Source organism: Monodon monoceros, unplaced genomic scaffold (genome assembly GCF_005190385.1).
Source record: "Monodon monoceros isolate NGI ecotype Baffin Bay Population unplaced genomic scaffold, NGI_Narwhal_1 Super_Scaffold_3, whole genome shotgun sequence".
NCBI lineage: Eukaryota > Metazoa > Chordata > Mammalia > Artiodactyla > Monodontidae > Monodon > Monodon monoceros.
Window position 1 is genome coordinate 32,032,893 of NW_021703780.1, and position 27,715 is coordinate 32,060,607.

Sequence of the window (27,715 nt, forward strand, 5' to 3'; positions counted from 1 at the left end):
AACCCTGTGTCCCTTATGCAGTTAGTTCCCATTTCTACCTTCCCACAGACCCTGGCAATCACCAGTCTTCCTTCTGTCTCTGTGGATTTACATATTCTGGATATTTCATATAAATGGAGTCATACAATCAGTGACCTTTTCTATCTGCTTTCACTTAGAAGAATGTTTCTGAGGTTCATCCATGCTATAGCAAGTATAGGTATTCCATTACTTTTTATGGCTAAATAATATTCCATTGTCTGTGTATACCACAATTTATTTATCCATTAATTCATTGATAGACATTTGGGTTGTTTCCACCTTTTGGCTATTGTGCCTAATATGCTATGAACATTCATGCATAAGTATTTGTTTGAGTACTTGTTTTCAGTTCTTTTCAGTATATAGCTAGAAGTGGAATTTCTGGGTCATATGGTTATTCTATGTTTAACATTTTGAGGAACCACCAAACTGTTTTCCACAGCACCAGAATCATTTTACATCCCTTCCAGTAAAATGTATGATGGTTCCAGTTTCTCCATATTCATAATACTTAATTTCCTTTTTCATATATTATAACCATCCCAATATTTCATTGTGGTTTTGATTTACTAATGTGGTTCTGATGACTAATGATATTGAGCATCTCTTCATGTGCTTTTTGGCCATTTTATATCTTTTTTGGAAAAATGTCTAGTGAAGTCCTTTTCCATTTTTCAATTGGGTTGTTTGCCTTTTTGTTGTAGAATTATAAGAATTCTTTTTTTTTTTTTTTTTTTTTTTGGGTACGCGGGCCTCTCACCGTTGTGGCCTCTCCCGTTGCGGAGCACAGGCTCCGGACGCGCAGGCTCAGCAGCCATGGCTCATGGGCCCAGCCGCACCACGGCACGTGAGATCTTCCCGGACCGGGGCACGAACCCGTGTCCCCTGCGTCGGCAGGTGGACTCTCAACCACTGCGCCACCAGGGAAGCCCCAAGAATTCTTTACATATTCTAGATACTAGATCTTTACCAGATATTTTCAAATATTTTCTCCCATTCTGTAGGTTGTCTTTTCACTTGCTTTTGTTAGCTCCGTGTTTTTCTAGTTCCTCAAGGTGTAAAAGTTAGGTTGTTGATTTGAGATCTTCTTTTTAAAAATGTTTACAGCTATAGTTTCCCTCTGAGCACTGTTTTCACTGTACCCCATACATTTTGATATATTGTGTTTTTATTTTCACACATCTCAAAGTATTTTATAATTTCTCTCTTGAATCTTTCTTTGACCCATTGGTTCTTTAAGAGTGTGTTGTTTAATTTCCACATTTTGTGAATTTTCCAGTTTTCCTCCTGTTATTGATTTTTAGCTTTATTTCATTGTGGTTGGAGACGATCCTTTGTGTGATTTTAATCTTTTTAAATGTACAAGACTTGCTTTGTGGCCTAACATATGATCTATCCTGGAGAATGTTTTATGTGAGCTTAAGAAGATTGGGTATTCTGCTGTTTGGGGATAAAGTATTCTGTATGTCTGTTAGACCTAGTTAATTTAGTATTGTTCAAGTCGTCTGTTTCCTTAGTGAACTTCTGTCTAGATGTTCTATTCATTATTGGAGTATTGGAATCTCCAACTGTTATCGTAGAACTGTCTATTTCCCCTTCAATTATGTCAATATTTGATTTAAAATATTTGTCTAATAAGTCCAGTGTCTGGGCTTCCTTGGTGATGGTTTCTATAAACTTCTTTTTTCCTGTGAATGAACAATACTTTATTCTTTTTATACCTTGCGATTTTTTGTTTAAAACTGGACATTTTGAATATTATGATGTGTCAATCTGGGAGTCAGATCCCCCTCCCAAGTTTTGCTGTTGTTGATTATTGAAGTCTGTAGTCATCATTTGTTTACTGACTTTTCCAAACTATTTTTGCTAAGACTGTATGCTTGTGTTTGGTCCTTAAATCTCTGTTCCAGTATCTCAGCAGTCAGTCACCTGACAGAGATTTCCTTAAATGCCTGGAGTGAAAAAATGAACAAAAACAAACAGACAAAAAACCCACTTCTCTTGGTCTTTGCAGACACTGACCTGGGGCACCACTTCAATGCTAAGCCAGTCTCCCTAAAACTCTGCCTTGGCCTTCACCTCCTGGCTGCCTGGAACCCAAAGTTCAGCCAAAGGTGCAAGCCTAGGGTCCTCTCAGGTCTTTTCTGAACTCTCATCTGTCTCTGGGCATATACTTTACATGCTGGATTTCCCCATACACATGGTAGCCCTTCAGAGTTCTTATTTCCCCATGTATCTTCCTCCTCAGACTCCTCCTTTCCAGACTTTTAGATCCGTCTGATGCTTGTTCCATTCGCTGTTTCTTTCTCTGTGCAGCCACTGGTAGTATATGTCTTTAAATGCTTTCAATGGATGCTTTGAAAGCTGCTCCAGCTTGAGGGGGGCAAAACAAGGTCAGCCTCAGCACAGATTCCTCGGGAAACCGCTAGACAGGGCAAGATTCACAGCTACAATCTTTTGAGAACAAAGTGCATATTATCTTCCCCTGGCACCCGCAAGCCACACCAGGAATATGGGCTGCTGTCCCAATGGCCACCTCCAAGCTGCGGAATGGGGGATGTTAGATGGGTAAGCAAAAATGCTACAATGCTTTGTTACTGAAATTTTGCAGCTGCTTTTTTCATTAAGCACACCACTGGTTGGACTCCACTGTAAGTTTTTTATTAGATTCCAGAGTTCTGAAAAAGTTGATTCTGTCAGTTTTTGCCAGCTTAATGATAGCTTCAGTGGAGGAACTGATTCTTGGAGATCTCTGCGGTGCCATTTCTGTGACATTACAATATGTTACTTTTTGAGGAACTGTCAAACAAACTGTTTTCCACAGCAGCTGTACCACTTTATATTCCTACCAGGAATGTGAGGGTTTCATTTTTTCCACATCTTTCCAACACTTGTTATTTTCTGTTTTTCTTTTTTAATTATAGCCATCCTAGTGGGTATGAAGTGGTATCTCCTTATGGTTTTGATTTGCATTTCTTTAATGACTAATGATGTCAAGCATCTCTTCATGTGCTTATTGGCCATTTGTATATCTTCTTTGGAGAACTGTCCAAATCCTTTGCCCATTTTTAATTGGATTACTTGTCTAAGATCCATTTCTTACATATTATTTTCCAGTCTTTTCCTTACAACGTTATCCTGAAAATCATGCATTAAGAAACTGTGTGTATATTGGGCTTCCCTGGTGGCGCAGTGGTTGAGAGTCCGCCTGCCGATGCAGGGGACACGGGTTCGTGCCCCGGTCCGGGAAGATCCCACATGCCGCAGAGCGGCTGGGCCCGTGAGCCATGGCCGCTGAGCCTGCACGTCCGGAGCCTGTGCTCCGCAACGGGAGAGGCCACAACAGTGAGAGGCCTGCGTACCGAAAAAAAAAAAAGAAAATGTGTGTATAAAACTACCTACGGTTTCAGAACTTTACACAACATGATGTAATTCTTAAACACAAGAAGAAGCACTTCTGTCTGTATAAAGGTACATATTGTATTAATTAGGATTCTTTTGGTTGTAACAGAAACTAAACTCACACAAGCTTAAGAAAAAAAGTGAATAGGTGGTAATTTGTGGTTTGGTAATTGGGAAACCGAGTCAGAATTAGATCCAGGAGGTCAGAGATGTCATCAGGACTCTTTGTTCCCCATTTCCTCAGCTCTGCTTAACTTCTTATTTTCTCTCCACTCAGATGCAAGTTAGCACCTGCAGGCTCAAGCTGCCATGGTTCTTATAGGCCTCTGTCTAGAAAATGAGGTGTATCTTTCCTTATAGCACCAAAAAAATCTCAGGGAGGATGTTGATTAGTGTGACTTGGGCCACATTTCTCTCTCTGAACAATTACTGTGACCAGGTGGATGAAGTATCCAGACCAGGCCCTGGTCATAAGCTCACCCTGGGAAGACAGGGTCTACCCTAATGAGGAATCTAGACTAAGTTGAATTAATGTGCAGTGGGGGAAGATGAAGTTCTCCAAAGGAAATGCTTTCTAAGTAGAAAATAAAATGTCCCCTATAGAGCTGCGAAGATTCAGTGCCTTCTTTGTTTGTAGCCTTCCCTCTTTGTGGCTTTTTATCAAAAGACGGTGCTCAGGTTCTTATCCCCACTAAGATACTAGTAATTGCTGCCCTTTTCTTGGTGGTGAGGGTATGGGGTAGTAAGAGATTAGAAATAAAGATCTTACAGTTCTGCCTGTTCCAAAAGCTCAGGAGAAGAAGAGAGAAAGCCCAATCGTTTTGGAGTTGGGAAGAGGCTAGAACATGGCTTCTGATTCTGTGACCTTGAGCTTCATAGAGGAACTGAAAGACTCCTCTATAAAAAGGTAAGCATTTGCATTTGTCTGAATTCATAAGATTAAACTGTTTTAGTCTTATTACATAGTCTCGTGACATGGAAGGACTATTCTTGTATATTGTAAAAAAAAATTACCCCCCAGACTTTAGTAAGAAGATGAGGAAGTTGCTGGTAGTTTCCACCAAGGAGCACTGTCACCATCTATCAGATTTATAAGTAAGCTGACCACCAAGTTTCACTCTTATTCTTCTCTCAGTTTCCAGAATATGGATACATTTTTCATGCTGCAAATTATTTGGAGGTCATTTTCTAAAATATACTTTCAGATGAAATACACATTCCCAAGTGATACTTGAGAGGCCAAATCCATCTTTGCATGGAAAACCATCATTTAAAGCTGTTGTTGATATCGTCACAAGCATAGGTTGAAGGCACACATGGTGAAGGGGCAAAAAGTCCTTTCCAGCAGTCTTGATTCTGAATTAGTCCAGCTGATACCACTGAATCACAAAATGTAGCTCACTCAATAGCCCTAAGCAGCTAACCACAAGTAGCTAATACAGAGTGCTCTCAACAGGTTCATATGATGGCAAGTTGATGCTGGGAAACAAGGGAAATATCGGACAGACTCTTGCAAGAGCCATAAATAATGTGTGATTATACAGCAGCAATTATCTACAGGTGGGAGGATTAGTGTATTTTAAGAAAGCATTTCAGTCTGGTTTTGTTTTGTGTGTATGTTTCTATTTTTATTTTTTGTTCATAAACTATAGAAAGTAAAACTTACTAGTTGTAGGGGATATTCAAAACATGGAGTGAGAAAGCACAAGGGTTATGGGTAATAAAGGTTGAGAAACACAACAATAAAGAGGTAAGACTGATTTTTCATTAACATACAGAACTGAGTGAAACCTTTTAAGAGTCATCCATAGATACAAATTTTGATAATGCCTTAAAGTAACAAGCATATGGCCATGTACTTGAACAAATCTACAAAGGTATAAAATGAGTGGAATTTATAGTTATAATCAAAACTCACTGCAGTGCCAACCTGACACATGACAGCAGCCATATTTGTAAGGTGCTTTACAGTTTACACAACACTTTTCCCTCATTCTCTCTTTTGCCATATATTTAATGATAGGCATAATTGTGCTACATGCTAATTAGGCTTAATTAGTAAGTTCTTGTGAATGACTGTAAAGTGGGACTGATTTGCTGCCAAAGCAAATTTTCAGTTCTTTTTACTGTATTAGTCTCCTAGTATTTATAATCAGGATCAGTTTAAATCGTATTCCATTTTGCATCATACATGCTGATCCTCATGTATATTAAGAAACAAACTCCTGAGTCTACTCCTAGACAACTGAGCTCCCCTTGCTCCAGGGCTTTTGTTATAACAAAACTCTCAACCCCTACCAGTCCACTCGTAATCGCACATCTCTCCCACTGGTCCTCATCTACTCACACTTGAGGGAGACTTGTGTGCAAAATTTAACATTCATTCACCAACAAATTTTTATTGAGCACCATGTGCTAGAGATTGAGCAAGGCATTGGAAGCATATGCACTGGTTGGCAGAACAGTCCTGGTCCCTGCCCTCATAGGGCTCACAGAGTAATGAGGTACACAGAGCCTAGAATGTGGCGGGGGAGGTGGGTGGGAAGTTGGCAGACCTATTTTACCCTCCCACTAAGCTACAAACTCAGCTTTTATCATGGGGTCTCCATTTTGACTTTTTCCCTCATTTGGTTCAGCACTCAGGCAGGGAAAACACAGCTGTCATAGATTTTACCCCCTTTACCCCCAGCACAAGATGCTATAGGAGGGAGTGCCTGGGGCCAGTAGCCTGGTATTGAATAGGTGAGGGGAGGGAGCAGAATTAGTTAGGTGAAGATATTGGAGAAGCAAGCTCCCAGAAAAAAAGATAGCTTTTGCAAAGGCCCCGAGGCAGGAAAGAACTTGGCAGATTTAAGAAGCTCATTTACTGTAATTACAGAGGTTGAGGCAACAGGAGAAATGGCTTAGAAGACTGGAAAGGTGGAGGGTCCTAGAGCCAAGTTAAAAACTTTATCTTGAGGGTACCGAGAAGCCATGGAAAAGTTTTAATGACATTTCCCTGCCTCTTGTATCTCAACCCATTATTTACGTGGATAGGCCTTCTTATCAATTAGTACAGAGATGCTGTACAGACAAGAGTAGTATCCTTTCAGACTGAAACACATGGGTAGCTTAGCAGAAACCATGCTTAGGAGCATCAAGTAGAAAAAGTATGAGTTCAAGAGTCACAACGCATGAGGGTCTGTATGGTGTTGAACCATTTCTTAACCTCTCCAAGCCACTTTCCTTTTCTGTACAGTTGGTAATGTAATGTTTAAATCCTTCATCAGGTTTTGTAGGATCAGAAGTAGTAAGTATAACGCCTACGACTGGCATTCCATAGGTGGTAGCTGTCACTATTTTAGCAATGCTCTCTTGCTAACACAGATTTCAAACTCTCTTGGGGAATGGAATCACAAAATAATACATCGTCAAATTGTGAAGAAACCTTAAAGATCTGTCTGTATATGATGCTTGCATTCCTTCTGCAACAATGACAATTAGTTTGTTTGTTCTCCGGCATTACTTATAACATCCAGAGACAGGAAGCTCACTGCTTTCTGAAGCAGTCACTGCATATTTGGCTCTATTAGAAGGTTCTTTTTGTGGACTGAATCCAAATCTGCTTCCCTGTGACTTCTATCCAGGGGTCTTGGTGGTACCCCTAATGCCTCTTCCATGTGACAGTCCTCCAGGTATTTAAGGCCATTATCTCCCACTACCACTCACCTAGAGTTGAAAAGCTTGTTTCTTCAGCCTAAGAACAACAATAAAAGGGTCAATTCATCAAGAAAATACAACAATCTAAAACATATATGTACCTGACAATAAAAACATGAAGAGTGTTAGTGGAAGATTTTAATAATAGTAGTAGTAGTAGTAACTGTCATTTACTGAGCACCCCCACTATACTTGATACTACAGATACACAGATAAGTAAGTCTCAATCAATCCTGTTAACTGAAGAAAGAAAAGTAAATAAGTGTAACACAACATTACAGATACTGTGACAGAGGTCTGTGCAGGAAAAAAGTGGGGTGGGGCACCAAGGGAATAGCTATCTTTATGGAAGAGGGGTCTGCCTCTTTTAAGAGATAATATAAACTACACCCTCTCAACTGAGTAGGCAATACTTACACTCAACTGGACTTATCCATTTGTGGTATTTGTTAAAACATCATTTTAGAGGTTTTAGTCACACAAAGTATTCAAAACAGCCACTGTTAGTGACTGCAAACACATTCCTACAGAGATGTTAATTCTCCCTGTTAACATTCTTTACAAAGACTCTTGGGTTAGGGGCTTCCCGGGTGGCGCAGTGGTTGAGAGTCCGCCTGCCGATGCAGGGGACACGGGTTCGTGCCCCGGTCCGGGAAGATTCCACATGCCGCGGAGTGGCTGGGCCCGTGAGCCATGGCCGCTGAGCCTGCGCGTCCGGAGCCTGTGCTCCGCAACGGGAGAGAGGCCACAACAGTGAGAGGCCCGCGTACCGCAAAAAAAAAAAAAAAAGACTCTTGGGTTAGTCAGAATAATGGAAGCCAGGCAAGGAAGAAGAGTGGAATACTGTGATTTGTTGTACCTGTAAATGGATGGCAAATATTTGAAAAGGAGGAGCCTCAACTAGTCTTTCATAAGCACTGAAATAGAAAAGATGAGGCATACTGTGTTTGTTGTGGCCATGCAATATTGGAAGGCCACAGAAGATGGAGAGGAGTAAAGCACTTCAGTCTTTGTTTCTTTATATGGGGCCCTGTGCTGGATGCCAGGGTAAAGATGACCCAACTAAGAGGCTGAGGCATGGGCACAAGGCGATCGAATGCAGATAGAGGTGGGGAACCTTAGAAAAGGATTATTTGATGTGGCCTGGAAATTCTGAGGATAGATCCTTGGACAGATGAAGTTAGCCTTTCTAAAGGAGGCAGCATGTCCAAGAATAGATACAACAGTGAAGTCCTCCCAGCCTCCTAATGTGGACCTTCTTCGTGTGAGCCTTAGAAAGCAAAAGGCAGTGGAACTTGAGCTGCCGTCTTGAAGAAGAAACACATGAGAGGCAGAAACACGAGAGTAAAATATCAGTGGAGGCTAAAACTAGTACTTTTCAAGTTCATTAAAGAAGAATCCCTTCCAGAAACAGTTATAACACTAAGGATCTTGAAATGTTCCCCCAAACAAACAAATAATGAGAAGTGTAGAAAAGTTCATTTCACAATGTGCAAGCCTTCCACCTTCAGAAGTCATCAAGGAGGATAAAGCAAGTGTTGTTAGAAGCAAAAAGTACTCATGGAGACAAGTGAGGAAACAGGAGTGTTAAGCAGAAGTTCAGAGACCCAGTCCCATCCCCATTGCCCATCTGAGGGGATTGAAGTCCAGAGAGGGTCTCCAACTCCTAAGACACAAATAGGACTCCTTTCATCTAGCAGGGCACAGCGCTGCAACCTAGTGATGGGTTTAGTACACGCCTCATTCAGCCATTTCTGAACTGACTTGACAAAACACAGGAACTTATTCCCGGAAAACTCTTCATTTCACCATGATACTTCATCGAGGAATTGTCTCCTCTGCTGGGGCCCTGGCACAAAGTAATCAAGGCCTCTCTTCTGCCCCTCATTTGCTGAGCTACCTTTTTCTGTTGTCGTTTTTTTATTTTGGGGGGCGGGGGGGCACACCTCACAGCATGAGGAACTTCCCTGACCAGGGATCAAACTGATGGTGCCTGCATTGGAAGTGTGGAGTCTTAACCACTGGACCACCAGGGAAGTCCACTGAGCTACCTTTTTTTAAAAAAAGTAGTTCCCCTCAGGCATAATTATTAAGACATTATCCACATACCATAAATTTCACCCTTTTAAAGTGTACAAAGCTATGATTTTTAGTATATTCACAAGGTTGTGCAAATATCACCACTAATGCCAGATCATTTTCATTTCTCCTGTAAGGAGACTTGGTCCTCATTAGTAGATACTCCCAATTGTCCCTCCCCTAAACCCCTAGCAACCACTAATCTACTTTCTGTCATTATGGATTTCCCTTTTTTGGACATTTCATATAAATGGAATCATACAATATGTGGTGTTCTGTGTCTGGCTTCTTTAACTTAATGTAATGTTTTTATGGTCCATTCATGTTGTAGCATGCATCAGCACTTCATTCCTTTTTATGGCCAAATAATACGTTATCATAGATAGACCGCATTTTATTTATCCATTCATCAGTTGATGGGCTTTGGGTTTTTCCATCTTTTGGCTGTTGTGAATAGCAATACTATGAACATTCATTTCAAGTTTTTGTGTGGACATATGCTTTTTGTGTGTGTGTGTGGACAGTTGCACCTAGGAGTGCAACTGCTTGGTCATATGGTAACTAAGTTTTAACTTTTTGAGGAATTGCCAGACTATTTTTCGAAGGGCTACACATTTTACATTCCCATCAGCATTGTATGAGGGATCCAATTTTGCCACATCCTCACTAACACTCATCTTTTTTTATTATAGCCATTCTAGTAGGTGTATAATATTACCTCATTGTGTTACTGATTTTCATTTCCCTAATGACAAATGATGCCGAGCATCTTTTCATGTGTTTGTTGACCTTTGTATATCTTCTTTGGAAAAATCTCTATTCAAATTCTTTTCCCATTTTTTAATTGGGTTGTCTTTTTATTGTTGAATTGTAAAAATCCTTTCTATATTCTGATTACTAGACCCTTATCAGATATATGTTTGCAAATATTTTCTTTCATTCTGTGGGTTTATGTTTCTTGAAGTGTCCTTTGAAGCATTGCTGAGCTACTTTTAACAAATATTAAAACATCTTAAACCAAATTAGGAATATGTAATTGGTGTCTGAATTATACTTTTAACTTTAATAAATAAGCATTATAATTTTATGAGCAAACCATAGTATGCAGACCCCGTTTGGGGGCTTCCAGACTGAGTCTTGGGTTCACTGTGGGATCCATCATAATGATAGTTACTGCTTTTATAGCATTTAGGTGCCACGTGCTGTTTGGGCACTTTGCAAGTATTAACTTATCTAATTCTCACCACAGTCCTATGAGGGAGAAACTTATTACTTTACTCATTGTACAGATAAGAAAACGGAGGCAGAGGGAGGTTAAGTAATTTGCCTGAAGCCAAAGAATGAGTAAGTAACAGAGATGGGCTCCAGATTCCGTAGCTCTTAACCATCTGCCACGGAGAAGGCGGAATAAAACCATTTCAAAGAATGCCTAACTCCTCGATTTGGGGAAATAATGGTGTTTTCATGGCGTCTACACTCTGAACAGTTTTCCTCTCTGTACCAAGCCAGGAACTAGTGCCACCCTTCCAGGCGTCTTCATTACTCCCTCCCCTCCCAGTCTAGCTTCAGGATCTTCTCTCCTGTCCACCGGTCTGATACTTCAGTGTTTGGAAGTAACAGCAAATTTGCCTGCGTTCCCCAGGTGGAGTGGTTCTAAATTTCTGGCAGCCAGTGGGAACAGAGGAGCAGCGGATTCAGCCCAAAGAGGCTCAAGGCTGAGCCATGGGAGGGGCCAGCGAAGGGGGCGGGAACTGAACCCCGGAGGACTTGACCACAGTGTGCAGTGTGCGGCGCCGGCTGCTCAGAGCGGAGCCATGAGCTGGACCTGCCCACGTTGCCAGCAACCCGTTTTCTTTGGTGAGGCCTGGGCGGAGGAAGGGGAGAAGACGGGGCGAGTGAGAGCCTCTGGGCTCCATGAGGACGCAAGGAGCTGGCCACGGTGTGGTCCCAGCCCCCTTTTCCACCTATGGGGTGCACAGCACTCGGGCGGGATGGAACTGGCCTCCCGTCCTAGAGACGACACTCCCCATCGTCTCTAGGAATAACGGTGGGGGGGAACAGGGGGGAAAGGAGGGCGCCTTGTGCTTGGCCTGGCTCTGCCCGGTTGCACCTTGTCCCCCACAGCAGAGAAGGTGAGCTCCCTGGGCAAGAACTGGCACCCATTCTGTCTGAAATGTGAGCACTGCCACAGCGTCCTGTCCCCAGGAGGGCATGCAGAGGTGAGGCCGGGCTAGGGTGCACAGCCTTGTGTCTGTCACTGTCGCCGAGTCACCAGCCCCCGGTTTCAGCCCCATTGGCCCACCAAAGGCAACCTCAGCAGCCAACTCCCAAGATCACCTACCCAATAGGCACCACACCAGCCAGCATGTGGGGAGCCTGAATTGTGCTGGTGGATCCCATGCGTTTCATCAGGTGGGGGAGGGAAGCAGCACTGCTTCCTGACCTGCTCTTTCCCTGTCTCCCTGACCACAATGGCAGTTCTGGCATGCCAGCCCACCCCTCACTGCTCCCAGCCCCCGCAGCCCAGGCCAGTAGACAGACACACCTGGCAGCCTGTCCTGGGGAAAAGCCTGTGGGGCACAGGAGAGCCCCCTTGGGCCCTAAGCAGTCCTCTTCCCTCTGCTTGTGCCTAGCACAACGGAAGGCCGTATTGCCACAAGCCATGCTATGGGGCTCTCTTTGGACCCAGGGGTAAGTACCAGCCTGGAACGGGCCAGGGGACAGCAGAACCCTCCATGTGGCTGGGAGCTGGAGGCTCAAGCCTGACCTCCCCTCTTCTCTCTGCAGGGGTGAACATTGGTGGTGTGGGCTCCTACCTCTACAATTCCCCCACCCCCACCCCTGCCAGTGCTACTCCTCTTAGCCCCAGCAGCTTCAGCCCCCCCAGGCCCAGGACTGGCCTCCCACAGGGCAAGAAAAGTAAGTGAGATCAAGCCCCAGCTACTCCTCCTCCTGACCCTTCCCCAGGATGGAACAGGGGATGGGGACCAGGTGGCAGTATCCCACCTAGTCCTTTGCTTCACATTCCTACAACTTTGTTCATGGCAAAGACTTCTCTTCTCCGTGGCCCCTTTTTTGATGTTTCCTCCTGTCAGCTGCTGAGTAAGAGGTAAATCGGGCAGGTGGCATTATCACCCCCATTTTACGGGTGAGAAAACTGAGGTCTGTAGAGGGCAAACGACCTTGTGCAGTCACACAGCTAGTCAGAGGCAAAGCTGGCCTGGAACTCAGGCCCCTCCCAGGCCAGGGCCATGGAAGGAATGACCTAGAGTAAGGGGTCATTGAGATGGGCCAGCCCCTCACATTTCTTCCACTTCTCCCCTCTCCCTGTTCCTTCCTCCATCCCCTGGAGTGGGCAGTGACATTGTGCTCCCCAACACCTGACACCCCTGCCCTGGCCAGCTCCTATATCAGCTCAGGTTTCCTGAGGATTGAGTTGCTGACGGGGTTGGGCTGGTGGGCACCTGAGCCCCTGGGAGGATGAGAAGGAAGCAGGTGGTCCCTCCTGCAGGGAGGGATGGGGCAGGAAGTGGAGTCAGAGGGGACTCAGCTCTGCCTGAGGAAGGCAGGCTCATGTCCATGCGGGTGGGAGGCTCTGGGATGAGCATGGCTTTGGGAAGAGGACAGTGCCATATGCAGGGCAGGGCTGATGGGCCCTGTCTAGGCCTGGCCTCCACCTCAGCCCTAGCGGGGGCCTCTTCCCCTTAAAGGCCCTCCCCACACGAAGACGTTCACTGGGGAGACCTCGCTGTGCCCTGGCTGTAAGGAACCCGTCTATTTCGGTAAGTGACAACAGAAAGCTAGGAGAGAGGGGTGCAGGATGGGCATCAAAGGGCAGGGAGGTGGTACAAGGCAAGTGGGTCTCCCTGCCCTGCCCCTTGAACTACCATCTCTCCCCCACCAGCTGAGAAGGTGATGTCTTTGGGCAGAAATTGGCACCGACCCTGTCTGAGGTGCCAGCGGTGCCGGAAGACCCTGACTGCTGGGAGTCACGCTGAGGTGAGCAGGGCAGGGGTGGGTGATTATGCTGGGAGGAGGGAGGCTGGAGATGGGAAAAGAGCCAAGCTGAGATGTCTCTCTTTCTCTCTGTGTCCCAGCATGACGGCGTCCCCTACTGCCACATCCCCTGCTATGGCTACCTGTTTGGCCCCAAAGGTGGGCAGCCCCACCCCAGACAATGGGCCTAAAGTATGGCATGTGGGTCTGTGGGGATGTGTGGACAACTTCCCCTGTGGTCAAACACACCCCAGACCCCTCCCAATTCCCTCCAGCCTTCAGCCCAGCACCCTCCCCAGCCCCAAGGCCCTTGGTGATGGGGCTCTCTCCCTCAGGTGTGAACATTGGTGATGTGGGCTGCTACATCTATGACCCCGTGGAGATCAAATGAGATGCTCATAGCAGAGGTCACCCTAACTCAGGCCTCCCATCATCCTCTCCATGGTCCAATGGAAGCTACAGAATTCTCTAGTCCCATGAGGGTGGGAGAAGGTGTGATTCTGGCGGCCTGGGCCTAGGCTCCATGGTAGACCAGAGTCTACACTTTCTCTGCCAACTTCTTCCTTTCCCATTCCTATCTGGTCAGGGGACATAGGCCACCCCATTTGAAGGTTAGTGTCTTGGTCTTCCCAATCCCTTGACCCAGCAAATTCTGTAACTTCAAGGTACTCATAAAACTTGTGTTTATTTTGGCTTCTCCAATAAAATGTTGGCTCCCATGCCTTCAACTCTTCTTTGGGCATGAGGCCTAGACAGTGGGTTGGAGGGTGGGGAGTGTAGGGGTGTGGGGATGCATTACCCTGCAAAGTGACTGGGAGGTAGCAAAGCCAGCCATGGGAACAAAGAGTCTGTTCTCCTGGTCCCCTGGCTCTGGCACAGGGCAGCTCCCAGCACCACGCAGTGGACAGCATGCCCACCAGCCCTGTTGGTACCAGAAGTCGTCATAGGACAGTTCTTTCTTTAGCACCATCTCTAGAGGAAGCACCTTATTCAGCATCTCATTTGAGCATGAGAGCAGATAGATCCTGCACCGAGGTCTGCTAAGAAGCTTCATTATCCATTTGAGAGATGACCAGACAGACCCAGAGAGGGAAAGCCACATGCCCAAGGTCACCCAGAAATCAGTGACAAAGCTGGGACCAGAACCCAGGGCCAGACTCAGTGGCTTCCCATCCAGGGCTCATCCCACAGCTCCTCACTGTTGCCCTAACCCAAGGGGCACCTTTATTTACAGAATCCCCCCAGCCATGAGAGGGGTGCCAGAATTCTCAGCAGCCCACTGCATTCTGGGAAGTTGCTCTGTTGCTGGAGGCCAAATAGTCAAGGCCGGATGAGCACAGAGAGGGGGCAACTCCAGCCCTGGACAGGGGGCTCACTGCCCCCAGCCCTGGTCAGAGGGCCTGCCCTTCTATTTTCCCAGCCCCTGCTGCAGAACTTCCATGGAGGGCCTGCCCCTGATTGCATTCAGTCCTGGACCTGCTTCATGGGCATCTCTTCCTCCTGAGGGTTGGATGGGGCACTGAGGAGGAAGGAGTCATGAGCAATGGTGGGGTTTATCCTCCCAGCCTACCACCCCAGCCTGCCCCATAGGGCTGGCCTAGGCCTCCCCCCAGCTCTTGATATACAAACACATGTACTCCCACAAGTGACTCCCACACATGCTTGACACATCCCTGACATGTAGGCATACCTGAGTGTGTGTACACATCCTCTTCTTCCTGGACACACACACAGGTATGGACTCATGTATACTTCTATACACGCAGTTTACATACCTCAGGTCACATACCCATGCACACTTGCATACATGCACCAGACACACATGTGCAGACATGTCTTCCTCTCTGAATCTTACCTAAGGGGTCAGGTACCTGAGCACCCATACCCACATGCATGTGCTCACACAGACACAGTCCTGTGCACACACCTCTTCCTCTCCACGTCTTGGATGGTCTCTGGTAGTTGTGCCTGCTTTGTCTCTGGTAGCAGGAGGGCAGTGCAGGCAGCCAGCAGGGCGATCCCCCCATAAGCGAGCTTGGGCAGTGACAGCCATACTCCGTCCAGCAAGGCTGCCAGTGGGGCCAAAGAGCCCCCCAGTCGGCCCACCAGTGCAGTCAGCCCCATCCCTGTCTGTCTGCTCAGAGAGAGAGGATGGAGGAGGGGGTTGGTGCTCACACCTACTTGCGGTCATGCCTCACGGGGCTCCCTTTCTGGGCTGGCAGGGCCTGGTGCCCCCTTCTTCCCAGACAACTAAGAAAGCTGAGTCTTCTTTCAGGTGGTCTTCCCACCCACCCCTAGGCCAGGGGCCCCCAAGCCAGCACCCACCAGAGGATGGGCCCCCATTCTGATAGTACCAATTAGGTATTGCTGAAGGAAAAAAAAAAAGTCATCAGAAAGAGGATGGGGAAAGGGTAGCGTGAAAGGAAGGGGTCAGCAGCTGGAACAGACCCTGCCATGTTACAGGAGACACAAGGCTTTCTAAACATGCCCAGCTGCCTACCCATCTCCTCCCCACCTGTCAATAGCTACCTGAAAGGGCCAGGGCCTTATGTCCAGAGACAACCCCCAAGGGCAGTTCTGCTTAGGCTGTGTTGAGTAGGATGGGATGGACAGATGGGGCCTTTTTTTTTTCTTTTTTTTTTTTTTTTTGTGCGGTATGCGGGCCTCTCACTGTTGTGGCCTCTCCCGTTGTGGAGCACAGGCTCCAGACGCGCAGGCTCAGCGGCCATGGCTCACGGGCCCAGCCACTCCGCGGCATGTGGGATCTTCCCGGACCGGGGCATGAACCCATGTCCCCTGCATCGGCAGGCGGACTCTCAACCACTGCACCACCAGGGAAGCCCCAGATGGGGCCTTTTGAGACTGTTTTCTTTTAAAGGACGCCCAGAAAAGTTGTCTGACCTTGCTCAAGGTCACTTAGTAAAGAAGATTAAATGCCCCACCTCCTCCCAGACTTAGGCAAACACAAACAGCTCTGATTAGCTCTGTAAGGAATGGGCGACAGGGACTGGGGTGCAGTGTGTGTATGTAGGCGTGTTGATAAGAGTTGTGACTAACAAGCCCTCCCTCCAGGTGGCTTGCCTGGGACCCCTCACCTGAGCACGGTAGGGTACAACTCCGACGTGAAAAGGTAGGCAGTGGTGAAGGCAGCTTCAGAAAAACCTTTCCCCATCACCGCCAGGGCGGTGCTCCAGGACTTCACCTCTGGAGGAAAAGGGGTTCAGGCAGTGAGGAGGCCTTGCAGAACAGAGGTTCTCCCGGGATAGGAGGTGGAGCCTCCGGAGAGGGCCAGACTTAACTGGCCTTGAGTCGGGGCTTCCGGGAAAGAGCCGGGTGGCGCTGGGGGGCGGGGTTTTCTCGGCCAGAAGGCGGGGCCTACGGGAATGGGCGGGGGCTTGGGGCGGGGCTCACCGGAGGACACCAACAGCCTGAAGCCCAAGGCGAGGGCGGCGCCGAGCAGCGTTCCTGCCAGCGTGAGGCGGCGTCCGGCGTGGCGCACCGACAGGTAGACCAGAAGCTTGGAGGGCAGCTCCACGGCCCCGAAGAGCAGCTGCGTCTGGTACACGTTCAGCCCCAGTCCCGACACATCCAGGCTCACGCCGTAATAGGAAAAGTTCACTCCAAACCTGAGGGGGGTCGCGATGCCACTCAGGGGTCCTCCTTCGCGCCCCCTTGTCCTCTCTTCTCAGGAGCCTTGGCCTTTTAGAGGGACCGTCTCCCCCACCTTCGGAGCCCGCTGCCCACGGTCTTCCGTGTCCCCATAATCCCTTCTGAGTGTGCAGCACATGCCAGTAGCCCAAGCACCTTGACCTAATCTTCACAGCAACCCTGTGAGATAGGAACTAATAGCGTCCGGTTGTACAGAAGAGGCACTGAGGCTCAGAGTGTTTAAGTGACCTGTCAAAGGGCTCACAGTAAGGAGGTGGCAGAGCCTGAATTTAACCCCACGTGTCTCTGATGCCTGCTCCATCCTGACCTCCCGGAGCCCCCTTCCCCCCTAGAGGCGGATCCTCCTGCCATCCGCAGTTACAGTTTCACTTGTCCCTTGTCCTCTCACACTCAGCACCAGTGGAGTGTGCCCCTCCCCCACCCCACCAGGCCCCCTCCTCACCACACCACCATGCAGCACAACGAGATGTGTCGCAGCCTTGGAGTCCGGAACAGGTCCAGGTATGAGGGTGTTCGGACCACCCGCTCCGCAGCAGCCACTTTGCTCAGAGCCTGGTGGGGAAGGAGGAGAGTTTGTGACATCGGAGTTGGCTATGTGGCCTGAACAAGGCACCTTGTTCTCCCTGGGTCTCCATCCTTCTCGTCTGCAGTAGTGGGGGAGGGGATGCACGTGGGAGCTGAGTAGGGTGGGTCCTGAGTCAAGGGTGTGGCCCACCAGGGCCGGTAGGACATCCTGAAGAGTTTGGAACACTCCACTGGGGGCCAGGAGCTTTTCTTGCACACAGAGTGGATCCCAGGAAGGGGACCCTTGACACAGGGCACACACACACACACACACACACACACACACACACACACACACACGTACTTGCATGCACTCACACATACATTCACTCTCACCTCCTGGCTCAGGCCGTCCTCACCCAGAGGCCGCCCATTGAGCCTGGCACAGCGGAGCAGGTACCTGTGGGCCTCTTCCACACGGCCCTGGGTCAGAAGCCAGCGTGCAGACTCAGGCACCCACCTGGCGGGCAGGAGGAGGCCCTTCAGTCAGAGCGCCCTAAGCCCTAAGGTCTTCCTCCTGGGCACACCACAGGCTGTCAGCTTCCAGGCTCTTCCACACACAGTCCCCTCAGCCTGGAATGTGTTCTCTTCCCAAGCCCTCCTCACCTGATGAACTATTATTCATCCCTTAAGGCCCAATTTCAAAGCCACCTCTTCCCACTCTTCCTTGCCCAGGCCTAGGTCCTCCACAGCCTGGGAGTCCCTTCTCTACTCAACTGAATTGGTCTTGCTCCCAAAACCTCAGCCCCCAGGACCAGCTACCCACTTCACCCACAGGTGACAAGAGGGCATAGGATGAACGAGAGACAGACATACAGACATACCCACAGGGATCATCCAAAACCAGTTCATTTTGGGGAGGCAATGAAATGCCCACCTCACCCAGCCCCCCACCTCCTGCTTGGACTCCCTACCCCTGTGCTGGCTTGGCTGCCACCCCCACCCCTCCAGGGCACCAGCCTGTCTGTGCTTGGCTCTGTCTCTTCTGTCACTCATGTGTTCAGCTCTGTCTGTGCCTCTGAGTCTGCCTTTCGGTCCTGGTCTCTCACTGTCTCTCAGTGGTTCTGTCTCTGTCATTCCATCTCTATCTCTCTATATTTTGTTCCCTGTTTCTCTGCTTCACATGCCTGGTGCCATCTTCTTTGTATTGATCTCTGTCTCTCTTTCTCTGTTGGTCACTGACAGTTTCTCTTCATCTCTCAGTCTGTCTTCGAATCTCAGCCTCTGATTAATTGTCTCTGGCCCCCTGTATCTCCCACTCCCCAGCTACCCCCAGGTCTCACCAGATGCTGAGGATGCCTGGGGCACAAGGCAGGGTGACAGCCAGCAGAAGCCATCGCCAGTCCCGTATCAGGTAGCCGACCAGTGCCAACAGCATCACACCCCCTGTCCAGAAGGTGCTGCTCAGGACACCTGCCACAGTACGGTGTCCCACGTCCAGCCACTCCAGCTCTGGACCCAGGGCGCGGTTGGAGACAGGAAGACGGTTAGCAAGGGCCAGATGGGCTCAGTCTCACCCTTGACAACTGCCTCCCTGCAGTCTTCTAGGCCCTACCCGACCTTTGCCTGCCTCACCCAGTGGCATCACGATGATGGTGAAGCCAGCCAGAGCCGTGCCAGTGAGGGTGCGAGTGACGGCAAACATGGTATAGCTGACTGAGGCTGCAGATGCCAGGCCCAGCACCAGGGAACTCACATAGGCCACGAGCAGCAGACGGCGCCGCCCAAACCTGCACGGGGTCATGCAGGGTCAGCGCCCTGTAGTAGGGAAGTCCCAAGACAGAGGTATACTAGGCCCATACCCCAGCTAGTGGAAAGGGTTCCCCACCCCACACCCTTATTGGCCCGCCTACCTCACCCCACCTGTCAGACAGATATCCGAAGGCCACGGCCCCCACCAGCACACCGGCGAAGAAGAAGGTGGAAGTGGCTCTGTTCAGGCCTTTCTGCTCACACACCAGGTCCCACTGCAGGGACAGGCAGGGAGGGGCCTCCTATGGGCACAGGGCCCTCTCCAGCTGGTACCAATCCCTCTTCTCCTAGACCCCAGGTTCTTCTGAGGTCAACTGTGCCATCCTGGTACCTCCATGTCAGATAGCCCCCAACTATTCACCCCAGCTTGGGGAGGGGGGGGTGGAAAACTTTGCCCTTCCCCAATTCTGCAGCCTCAGTGTCTTCCCATAGAAGGCCTTGACTGTGACAACAGGAGTTCTGCTCCTTCCCAGAGAGACTCTGCCCCCACCTGCACTCCTCTAGATGGATTATACAAATCCTAGACCTGGGGCCCGGAAAAAAAGGAAGAGGGAGGAGTCCTCTATTGTTTCTCCACCTCTTAGTACAGAAACACCCTTCTCAAATCTCTGCCCCAGCTCCTCAGAGCCATCTTAGCCCTCACCTGCCCTAATCACCTCCCAGTTAATAATAGCAGCTCTCACACAGGGGCTTTACTACAAGCCAGGAACGAAGCTCAGTACTTTGAATTTATAGATCCCATCTACAGATTGGTAAACGGAGACTCTAAATGGTAAAGTAATGTGTCTAATGCCCACATGGTAATCACCCAAGGCAATGGCAGGCCCATCCACTCGCATGTCCCCCAACCTCCCAGCTCGGGTACCTCAGTTGCAATGGTGGAGGAGAATTCCGAGTGGTCGTACTCCCAGCCCTGAGGGCAGGGCACTGTGGAGGGCTCACCCTCCAGCTGCTCCCCAGGGCTCTGCCCCCCTCCCCACAGCGTGGTGTTGGGGAGGGCCTGGAGATGGGTGAAGAGGAGGCAGGAGCTGAGCCTGCCATCAGGCTCCCGGGGCAGGTGGGCCTCCAGCCACTCGTCCTGGTGACTGAAGTTGGCAGGGACTCCAGGCAGGGCACAGCGGTGGGCTGGCACAGCAGCCAGGAAGATGGGCAGGAGGAAGTGCATGGGCAGCAGCACACGGGGCAGGGCCAGCAGTGCCACGTTCCGCAGCTGGAAGGGCCCAAAGCCTCCCACCTTGTGTAGCAGCTCCTCGAATCCCATGCTGCCCACCTACCAACCTTCTCCAGCACGGACTCCCTCTGTAGTGCCCAGCACAGCTCAAACTGCCCACCACTTGGACCCTTGGACTCTGGAGGCGGGAGTAGACTGACTGATGAGCAGAGAGCCTGCAGCCAGAATCCAGCCCTCAGGGGCTGGCCCAGGATTGGGCCCTCCCAGGCCACCCAGGTCTCCAGGGATCCTTGCCTGTCTGGCCCAGTGCCTGGGGGGAGGGGCTGCCATCCATTCAGAGGTCACTGACTCCGTGGCTCTGGGACTTACATATTGGTGCTCAAGGACCAAGTGGGGCAACCTCGTGCTGCCATGATGGGGTAGCTGGGTATGTAGGAGGTGAGGCCCTAGCCCCTTGGTCAGCAGAGCTTCCAAGGGTCCCTAAAAGGGGAGGTCCCCTGGAGCATAGTGCCAGCTCTCCCTGGTTGCCCTTTGTCCTGTGAAGCCTTAGTTCAGCTTGGTCTATTTGCAGCCACAGCCTGACCAGCAGCTCAGGATGCAAGACTGACAGCCAGGCCCTAACCAGGTGAAGGGTTCTTCCTGCTGAGCCACAAGGCCTCCTTGTACCCCTACCTGGAGCTTATGCCCTGGCCTGAGACACACCTGGAACCACACTGGACAGCCTGGCTGATCTGGGGGTCTGAGACCTATCACCCTCCCACTTCTTCACTCAGGGGCTCTTCTCATATACACAGTCCCTTCTGCCTGCCCTCTGCCCCTATTTCAGGAGCTTCCTAGATTACCCCGTGGTGCCTGGGGGGGGGGTGGTGGTGGTAGGGAAGGAAAGGGTTTGCCAAGGTCCTGGCATAGTTGCCTGCAATGAATGCCTAAGACTCAGAATTTGTCTGACTCCCCACTCAGTTCTCATTCATGTCCCCCTGCCGCGAAAGCACAGGGAAAGCCAGCAATGTCAGATTTATTCTGATCTGATTCTCCAAACACCAGGTTGGCAAATAAGCTTCTAAAGAGCCTAAGCAACAAAAATATTTGAAAACCTCTTATTTAATCTAGCCCCCACTTTGAAGAGTTAAGAAAAAGTGTTTGGGAGGCTGGGAGCACGGCTTGCTGGGTTCACACAGTGACTCAGCAGCAGAGCTGGACGGAGGACCAGGACCCCTGACTCTTGCCCAGGCCTTTGACCCAAGCTGCTGAGCTGGAGATGTTCCAGTTTGCCCTAGGCTGGGCTCACTGAGAAAGCTCTGGGAAAAGAGCTAAATTGTTGACATGGTGTGTGTTAATGGTGATGCTAATAGGCTTGGGAGTGAGGGCAGTGATTTGGTGGTGGTGACAGAAGGTGATAATAGTAAAAGATATTGAGTCTCTTGTGCAACGTCAGCATTCTGTAAGGTACAAAGATGCCTCGGCCACAGTCCCTGCCCCCAGTGAGCATGCAGTCTGGCGAGAGGGTTAAAATAAGTGATACAACGCCCCCTGCCTCCAGTCTCACCCCTCTCAACACACCCACCACAATGAACATTTTAAAACACAAATCTGACAGGGTAATATCTCTGTTTAAAACCCTTCACCATGGTACTTCCCTGGCGGTCCAGTGATTAAGACTCCGCCTTGCAATGAAGGGGGTGCGGGTTCAATCCCTGGTCAGGGAGCTAGGATACCACGTGCCTCGTGGCCAAAAAACCAAAACATAAAACAGAAGCAATATTGTAACAAATTCAATAGACTTTTTAAATGGTCCACATCAAAAGCAAACAAACAAAAAACTCCTCACCAGCTCCCTCTGCTGGAGGGTGAAAGTCCAGCTCCCTAGCTTGGCCCATATGACCCTCCATATGACTCCTCTCCCGAAGCCTGTCTCTGACCCCCTCCCCACCATGCCCCATTCCCTCCAGTACCCTGGGTGCGGTCCTGAAGGCAGCCCTGGCCTCCCTCCTATTCACCTGGTGCGTGCCCCAGCCACTCTGGAGGCCAGCTCAAGAGTGAGAAACTCCTTCCCTCTTGCTCTCACCCATATGTGACCCCCACATTGTTGGTTCCTCCCTCATTTGATACTATGTAATCACTTCTATAAAAATATAAAATACCATAACTGTTTGCGGTTCCTGAGAGGTAAGTTTTGCAGCCATCTCATCACCATGGTCCCTCCAGCGACTCCACAGGGGAATACTCTGAGGTTTTTCCAGAGCCAGAGAGAACAGCCAGTGAGGTCAACCCTGGGCATTGGCTGTGGTGCCTTCGTTTTCACAGTGGAGGGTTCTCTCCTGCCTTAACATGAGACGTAGCTAATAGTCACCTCTCCCTCTTTGCATTGGCTTCTAGGCAACTCAGATATAAATCTGAAGCCCCTTTCTACAGAGAGTAATTTGACATTAACTGTACCCCCAGCTTCATCTTATTCCCTGCCTCCACCCCATATGGCAGCTCTCCTCTCTGATGTCATCAAGGAATGGTGGTGACAATGACCATGATGTTTGGAGGCTGGAAAAGCAAGGACAAGCAAGGTAGGAAATGCCAGGAGTCTAACCAGAGTACTGATCAGCTCTGAATCACCACTCAAGAGCTGGTTTTGATTAAATTTTTAACCATCCCCATGCCCCTCCAACCTGGGAATCCAAACTTGGGCTCAGAGGCCAAGATAGAAGGAGACTCTCATTTATACCAGACTAGATGAGAAGGAGCCTTGTGCATGGGAAAAACAACTCCTTACTTGAAATTACACTAGAACTGTTGGAGGGTTTGGGAAAGAATAAGTTCCTGGGGTAAACAATTCCCTATTTGGGACTGCCTGCAATAGAGACTTCTTACACTTTAGTGTTTCTTACTCTTTTTCCTCTCTCTCCACTGAGTGACCTCCCTATCTTACTTGGGGCTTCACTGACCATTAATCATTGCTACCATCCAGGTAATCATTTCCTACATTGATGATGGTGGTAATGACAGAATCCATTGTAGTGGGAAATATAGTGATGGGATGGATGGTATACCAGTGATGGAGGTGGGCATACTGATGGCAGAAATGATGGTGACTGGAATAGGGATGAAGGGTATGGGGCTAGGGATAGTGGTAATAGTGATGTGGTTATGAGGGCAGTGGTGGTGATGAGGATTATGTGGTAGATGATACTGATGGTGGTGGTGGTGGTGGTCATGTTGAAGATATATAAGCTCCTGGAGAACAAGAATTTTGTCTCTCTTGTTAATCGTGTCATCAGAGCCTAGTAGTGGTGATGGTGATGGTGGTGGTGACTGCAGCGGATGGAGAAGGGTATCTGTGATTTGGGTGATAAGGGTGCTGGTAGTGGTGGGTAATAGAGTTAGAAGTAGGTAATGGAGATAGAGGTGGTGATTGTGGTAAAATTGATGGTGGTGGCAATGGGTGATGTTACACTACTTTGGGCTTAATTGTACATGGGATGGAGAGGAATGCAGAAGATGCCACCTGGAACGGATGAAAATGTGCTTGTCTCATATTTCCCTCTGACTAATGGCCAAATTCCAATGACCATGCAGATTCTCCTCCCCCATCAGCACATCACCATGGGCAAGACTAGGCTCCTGCATCGGCTGAGGGCTTAGAAGTTCATCTTGACCACCCTTCAGTCTTGGCTTGGTCTCAGCTCTTATCCTGGCCTTGACTCCTGAGTAGACAATGGGAAAATCTCAGCAGGCCCCAGTGTATGACGATCAGAGACATGACACCCTCCACGTTCCCACTCTGGTCTCTTTTTTCCAGAGTGTCCCCCAAGGACCTCTCTTTACTAACAAAGGCCCCTCCAGTGTCCTGGGTCTTTTGGCCCCTATCAAGCCCCTGATTGAGGAACCTTGCTCAAGCCACTCATTTCTCTGTGCCGCTGTCCTCAGAGGTCTCTTGGCCCTAGAACAGAAAAGACAGTCTTTCTGAGGGAGTGGGGAGAAGGTCAGCGGGGGGCTGGGCAGGTCCTCACCTGTGGAGCCAAGCTGTGAGGGAAGTGAGTGTGCCTCGCAGGTCTCAGGCTCCTGGGGGAGGAGGGCGGGCAGGGGTTCTCTGTAACCCTCTAAAGCTGTCCTCCTTGGCATAGCCCACCCCTGTCACAGGCTTGGTCCTGCCCCCCCTCACTCCTCTCTCTACTCCCCGAATCACACCAGTGACCACCACACTGAACCACACATAGTCCTCACACCTCCACACCTTGCCCCCACTGCTCTCTATGTGCCCAACTCCTGTTTCTCCTTCAAAATTCAGTCTTAGAGTCATATTCATCGGAGGGCCTTCCTTCAAGTTTGCAGTCTGACCTGGGAGGCCCTACCTGAGCCTCATGTATCAGTGCACATAGAGCATCGTGTAAAGTGAAAGTTAATTTACAGCCACCTCCTAGAGGGTACACTCTGCCTTGTCTCAGTTCCTGGATGGTGTCCCATGTCTGGCATAGCCTCTGGTACATGTGGGGCTCAGAATTAGTTGAACGAATGAATGATTGAAGGAATTCTAAACAACAATGAATGAATAATCCTTGGCATTCTTTCATTCATTCATAATAATAAAAGAAATTAAAAAATAGAACAAGATATTTTTCATCTACTTGATTATTCTGGGGATTTCTCCTAGAATTAGACGTAAGCAAAGATTAGAGCCAGGATATTGATTTTGGCACTATTTGAAATAGTGAGAAGTTGGAAAGACTCTAATGAAAGCACAATGTGGAGCTGGTTGGATAGATGATAGAACATTCATGCCATGGACCATTACGTAGCCATTAAAAAGAACACGAGGATCCTCCTACATTGCTGGTGGGAAAGTAAAATGGTATAGCCCTTGTGGAAAAGTTTGGTAATTCCTCAACATATTAAACATAGAGTTACCATATGACCCAGCAATTCTACTTCTACATCCTACCTATATACTTAGAATATATACCCAAGAGAAATGAAAACATATGCTCACACAAACACTCGTAAATGAATGTTCATAGCAGCATTATCCATAATAGCCAAAAGGTAGAAGCAACCCAAAGTCCATCAGTTGATGAATGGATAAACAAAATGTTGTCTATCCATACAACAGAATATCATTCGGCCCTAAAAAGGAATGAAGTACTGATAAAAACTAAATATGATGAACCTTGGAAACATGCTGTGTAAAGAAGGCAGTCACAAAGAGCCACATGTGGTGTGATTCCAGTGATATGAAATGTCCAAAATAGGCAAATCTATATAGAGCCAGAAAGTAGATTGCCTAGGGCTAGAGGGGTTGTGGGGAAATGGGAGTGACTGCTATAGGTATGGAGTTTCTTTCTGAGGTGATGGAAATGTTCTAAAATTGATTGTGATGATTGGTTGTACAACTCTATGATATACTAAAAACAAGGAAGATCTGTATTTTAAGACATTGCTGGGTGTAAAAATCATGTTTCCGAATAGTAGGTGTAATATGCTCCTCTATTTATAAGAAATATATATGGAGAGAGTGCTATTATTATAAACATAAAAGAAGGTCTGAGATGGTATACACCAAGTGGTTCACAGGGGTTACCTGTAGATGGTCACATTTGTGGATGGGAGGCTTTCACGTTTTATTTTATATGCTTTTAGCACTTGCCTTTTTACTACAAATATGACCTGCTTTTGACATTTTTGAACAAGAAGGAAGGTAAAAGCACATGGGGGCCCCACTGAAAGCTAGTGAATCAGACCCTAGAGCCCCCTTGCATCACGTCAAAAGAAAGGGGGGCCCAGGAAGTCACGGAGGGAAACAGGAGATGGTTACACAGGTTCTGGAATGTCAGAGCTGTGGTGGAGTGGTCTTCTCGGAGGGAGAGCAGGACGTCAAAGCCCGGGCCCTTCTCTCTCTGATCTCAGACAGGGCTGGGAGCCTACCCTGGGACAGAAATTATTTACGTATTGCCTAGGTGAAAGATTCACACATAGTGAACCTAGGGTCCAAAATCCAAAAAGTACAGCGAGTATACTATACTGCAGCCTCCCTCCCCCCAGCTCGCCTCCCAAAGCAACCAGAGGCCTCTAACTCATCTACACAGTTGGACATTACACACACAGTTCTTTTACTGTATACAAAAAGCCACCTCCTTCATTGTAGAGCTTCACAGTACCCCACCATGTCACACGGGTGGCCATGTTCTACTAACAGGCCCCCATTAACGGACATTTAGATGACTTCTGAGCACTTGCTTTTACAGGTCTACAGTCTCTTACCCAAACCATCGAAAATCTTTTAGAATCCAGAATATATTTATATTTAGAAAGGCAATTCAGTGCATATTCCATATATTATGAAACGCCCTAGTAGGATCTAAGGCAGCGCCGTGCAATCAAACACATTAGTATTTCCACTGCAAACATGTATGATAAATGGAGTTAATAAAGACTATAAACAGTCTTGGCAGGTTTTGTTACCAAATGATTGGGAACAAAGTGAGGCACACTCACTTTGGTTTTGTTACCAAATGATTCCCATGCCAATCTAATGGGAAGACTCCCAAGTTTCAGAAACTTTTGGCTTTCGGAATTGCAGGTGAGGCTTTGCAGAGTTCAAAGAATGCTGCCATGAATAACTTGGGACACATATAATTTTGCAAGTTTACAAGTATATCCATAGGATACATTTCTAGGAGTGGAGGCTCTGTTCATTTGTGATTTACATAGGTTTTGTTAGAATAATGACCATTTATCTTCCTTGCCTGTAAGCTGCTGTACTTTATGGTTTTCCAAACACTTGTATATTTGTCTGTTAATTTGGGGGGCAATGAAAATTCTTCCTCCCTCCCTCTCTGCACAAAGCTAGACTTAGAGTCTCTGGGAGCCAGGGGAGCCAAGAGAGCCTGAGCTTTGCTGTCAGAGACAGCAGGACCATCCCCTTCCACCAGTGTAGGCCTGAGCAAATTTCCAGTATCCATCCTGAGCTTCCATATCCTTTTCTGTAGACAATCTGCCTCCATGACAGTCCCTCCCCACTTTCCCACCAACCTGCTCTCTTCTCTCCTGTCTACCTCCAGCCCCAGGGCCTGGGCTTTGCCCTCTCTCCCAAATGAAAAAGAGTCCAGGCCAACAGAAAGAAAGGTCCACAGGCTTTTTAATGGTGTGATGGCTACTTCCCTTCCGAGACCCGATCTAATCATGACAGGGGCTTCCAGGGGGTGGGGGTGGCGGGTGGACAGGTGCAAGGTGGGCAGAGGCCATGCAGTGACTAGGAGGGGTGGGGGAGGGTGTTACATTCTTTTTGGCATGTAAACATTCTTCAGTGGCTTCCCCAGGGGGAGGGCAAGGGCAACTCTCTGCCCCCTACCCCATGACCACCAGGGCTGGTCCCCG

General features: G+C 48.6%; 3 protein-coding genes across 11 annotated transcripts in view; 2 read left to right on the forward strand and 1 right to left on the reverse strand.

Moving 5' to 3' along the window:
* ZNF318 (zinc finger protein 318) overlaps positions 1-3,219 on the forward strand; it is a 36,054-nt gene extending 32,835 nt beyond the window's left edge. Inside the window, exon 12 of the transcript XR_003796553.1 lies at positions 3,139-3,219. The gene's annotated coding sequence lies outside the window, so the exon portion shown is untranslated. The remainder of the gene's footprint in view (positions 1-3,138) is intronic.
* Positions 958-13,916, forward strand: CRIP3 (cysteine rich protein 3). Of its 5 annotated transcripts, none has more exons than XM_029241827.1 (10): positions 958-2,589; positions 4,213-4,330; positions 10,844-11,058; positions 11,326-11,420; positions 11,835-11,892; positions 11,989-12,120; positions 12,912-12,983; positions 13,106-13,200; positions 13,299-13,356; positions 13,533-13,916. In XM_029241827.1, the coding sequence occupies exons 2-10, from the start codon at positions 4,269-4,271 to the stop codon at positions 13,586-13,588; spliced, it is 843 nt and encodes a 280-aa protein (XP_029097660.1). In that variant the 5' UTR covers positions 958-2,589; positions 4,213-4,268; the 3' UTR covers positions 13,589-13,916. The 5 variants fall into 5 exon arrangements, with proteins under 5 accessions (XP_029097660.1, XP_029097659.1, XP_029097658.1 ...); XM_029241826.1 differs by lacking the exon at positions 958-2,589 and adding an exon at positions 3,296-3,492; XM_029241829.1 differs by lacking the exon at positions 958-2,589 and adding an exon at positions 4,880-4,983.
* SLC22A7 (solute carrier family 22 member 7) lies at positions 4,343-20,553 on the reverse strand. 5 transcript variants are annotated; one of them, XM_029241822.1, is made up of 10 exons: positions 20,048-20,553; positions 19,294-19,397; positions 19,006-19,160; positions 18,714-18,882; positions 17,767-17,890; positions 17,309-17,418; positions 16,609-16,823; positions 16,293-16,401; positions 15,125-15,331; positions 13,864-14,716 (listed from the first exon to the last, which is right to left on the reverse strand). In XM_029241822.1, the coding sequence occupies exons 1-10, from the start codon at positions 20,441-20,443 to the stop codon at positions 14,662-14,664; spliced, it is 1,644 nt and encodes a 547-aa protein (XP_029097655.1). In that variant the 5' UTR covers positions 20,444-20,553; the 3' UTR covers positions 13,864-14,661. The 5 variants fall into 5 exon arrangements, 3 of the variants coding, with proteins under 3 accessions (XP_029097657.1, XP_029097655.1, XP_029097656.1); XR_003796557.1 differs by lacking the exons at positions 13,864-14,716; positions 15,125-15,331 and adding an exon at positions 4,343-7,159 and having other exon boundaries at positions 16,609-17,025; positions 20,048-20,500; XM_029241824.1 differs by lacking the exons at positions 13,864-14,716; positions 15,125-15,331 and adding an exon at positions 4,343-7,159 and having other exon boundaries at positions 20,048-20,500.
* Between the last annotated feature and the right edge of the window lie 7,162 nt (positions 20,554-27,715).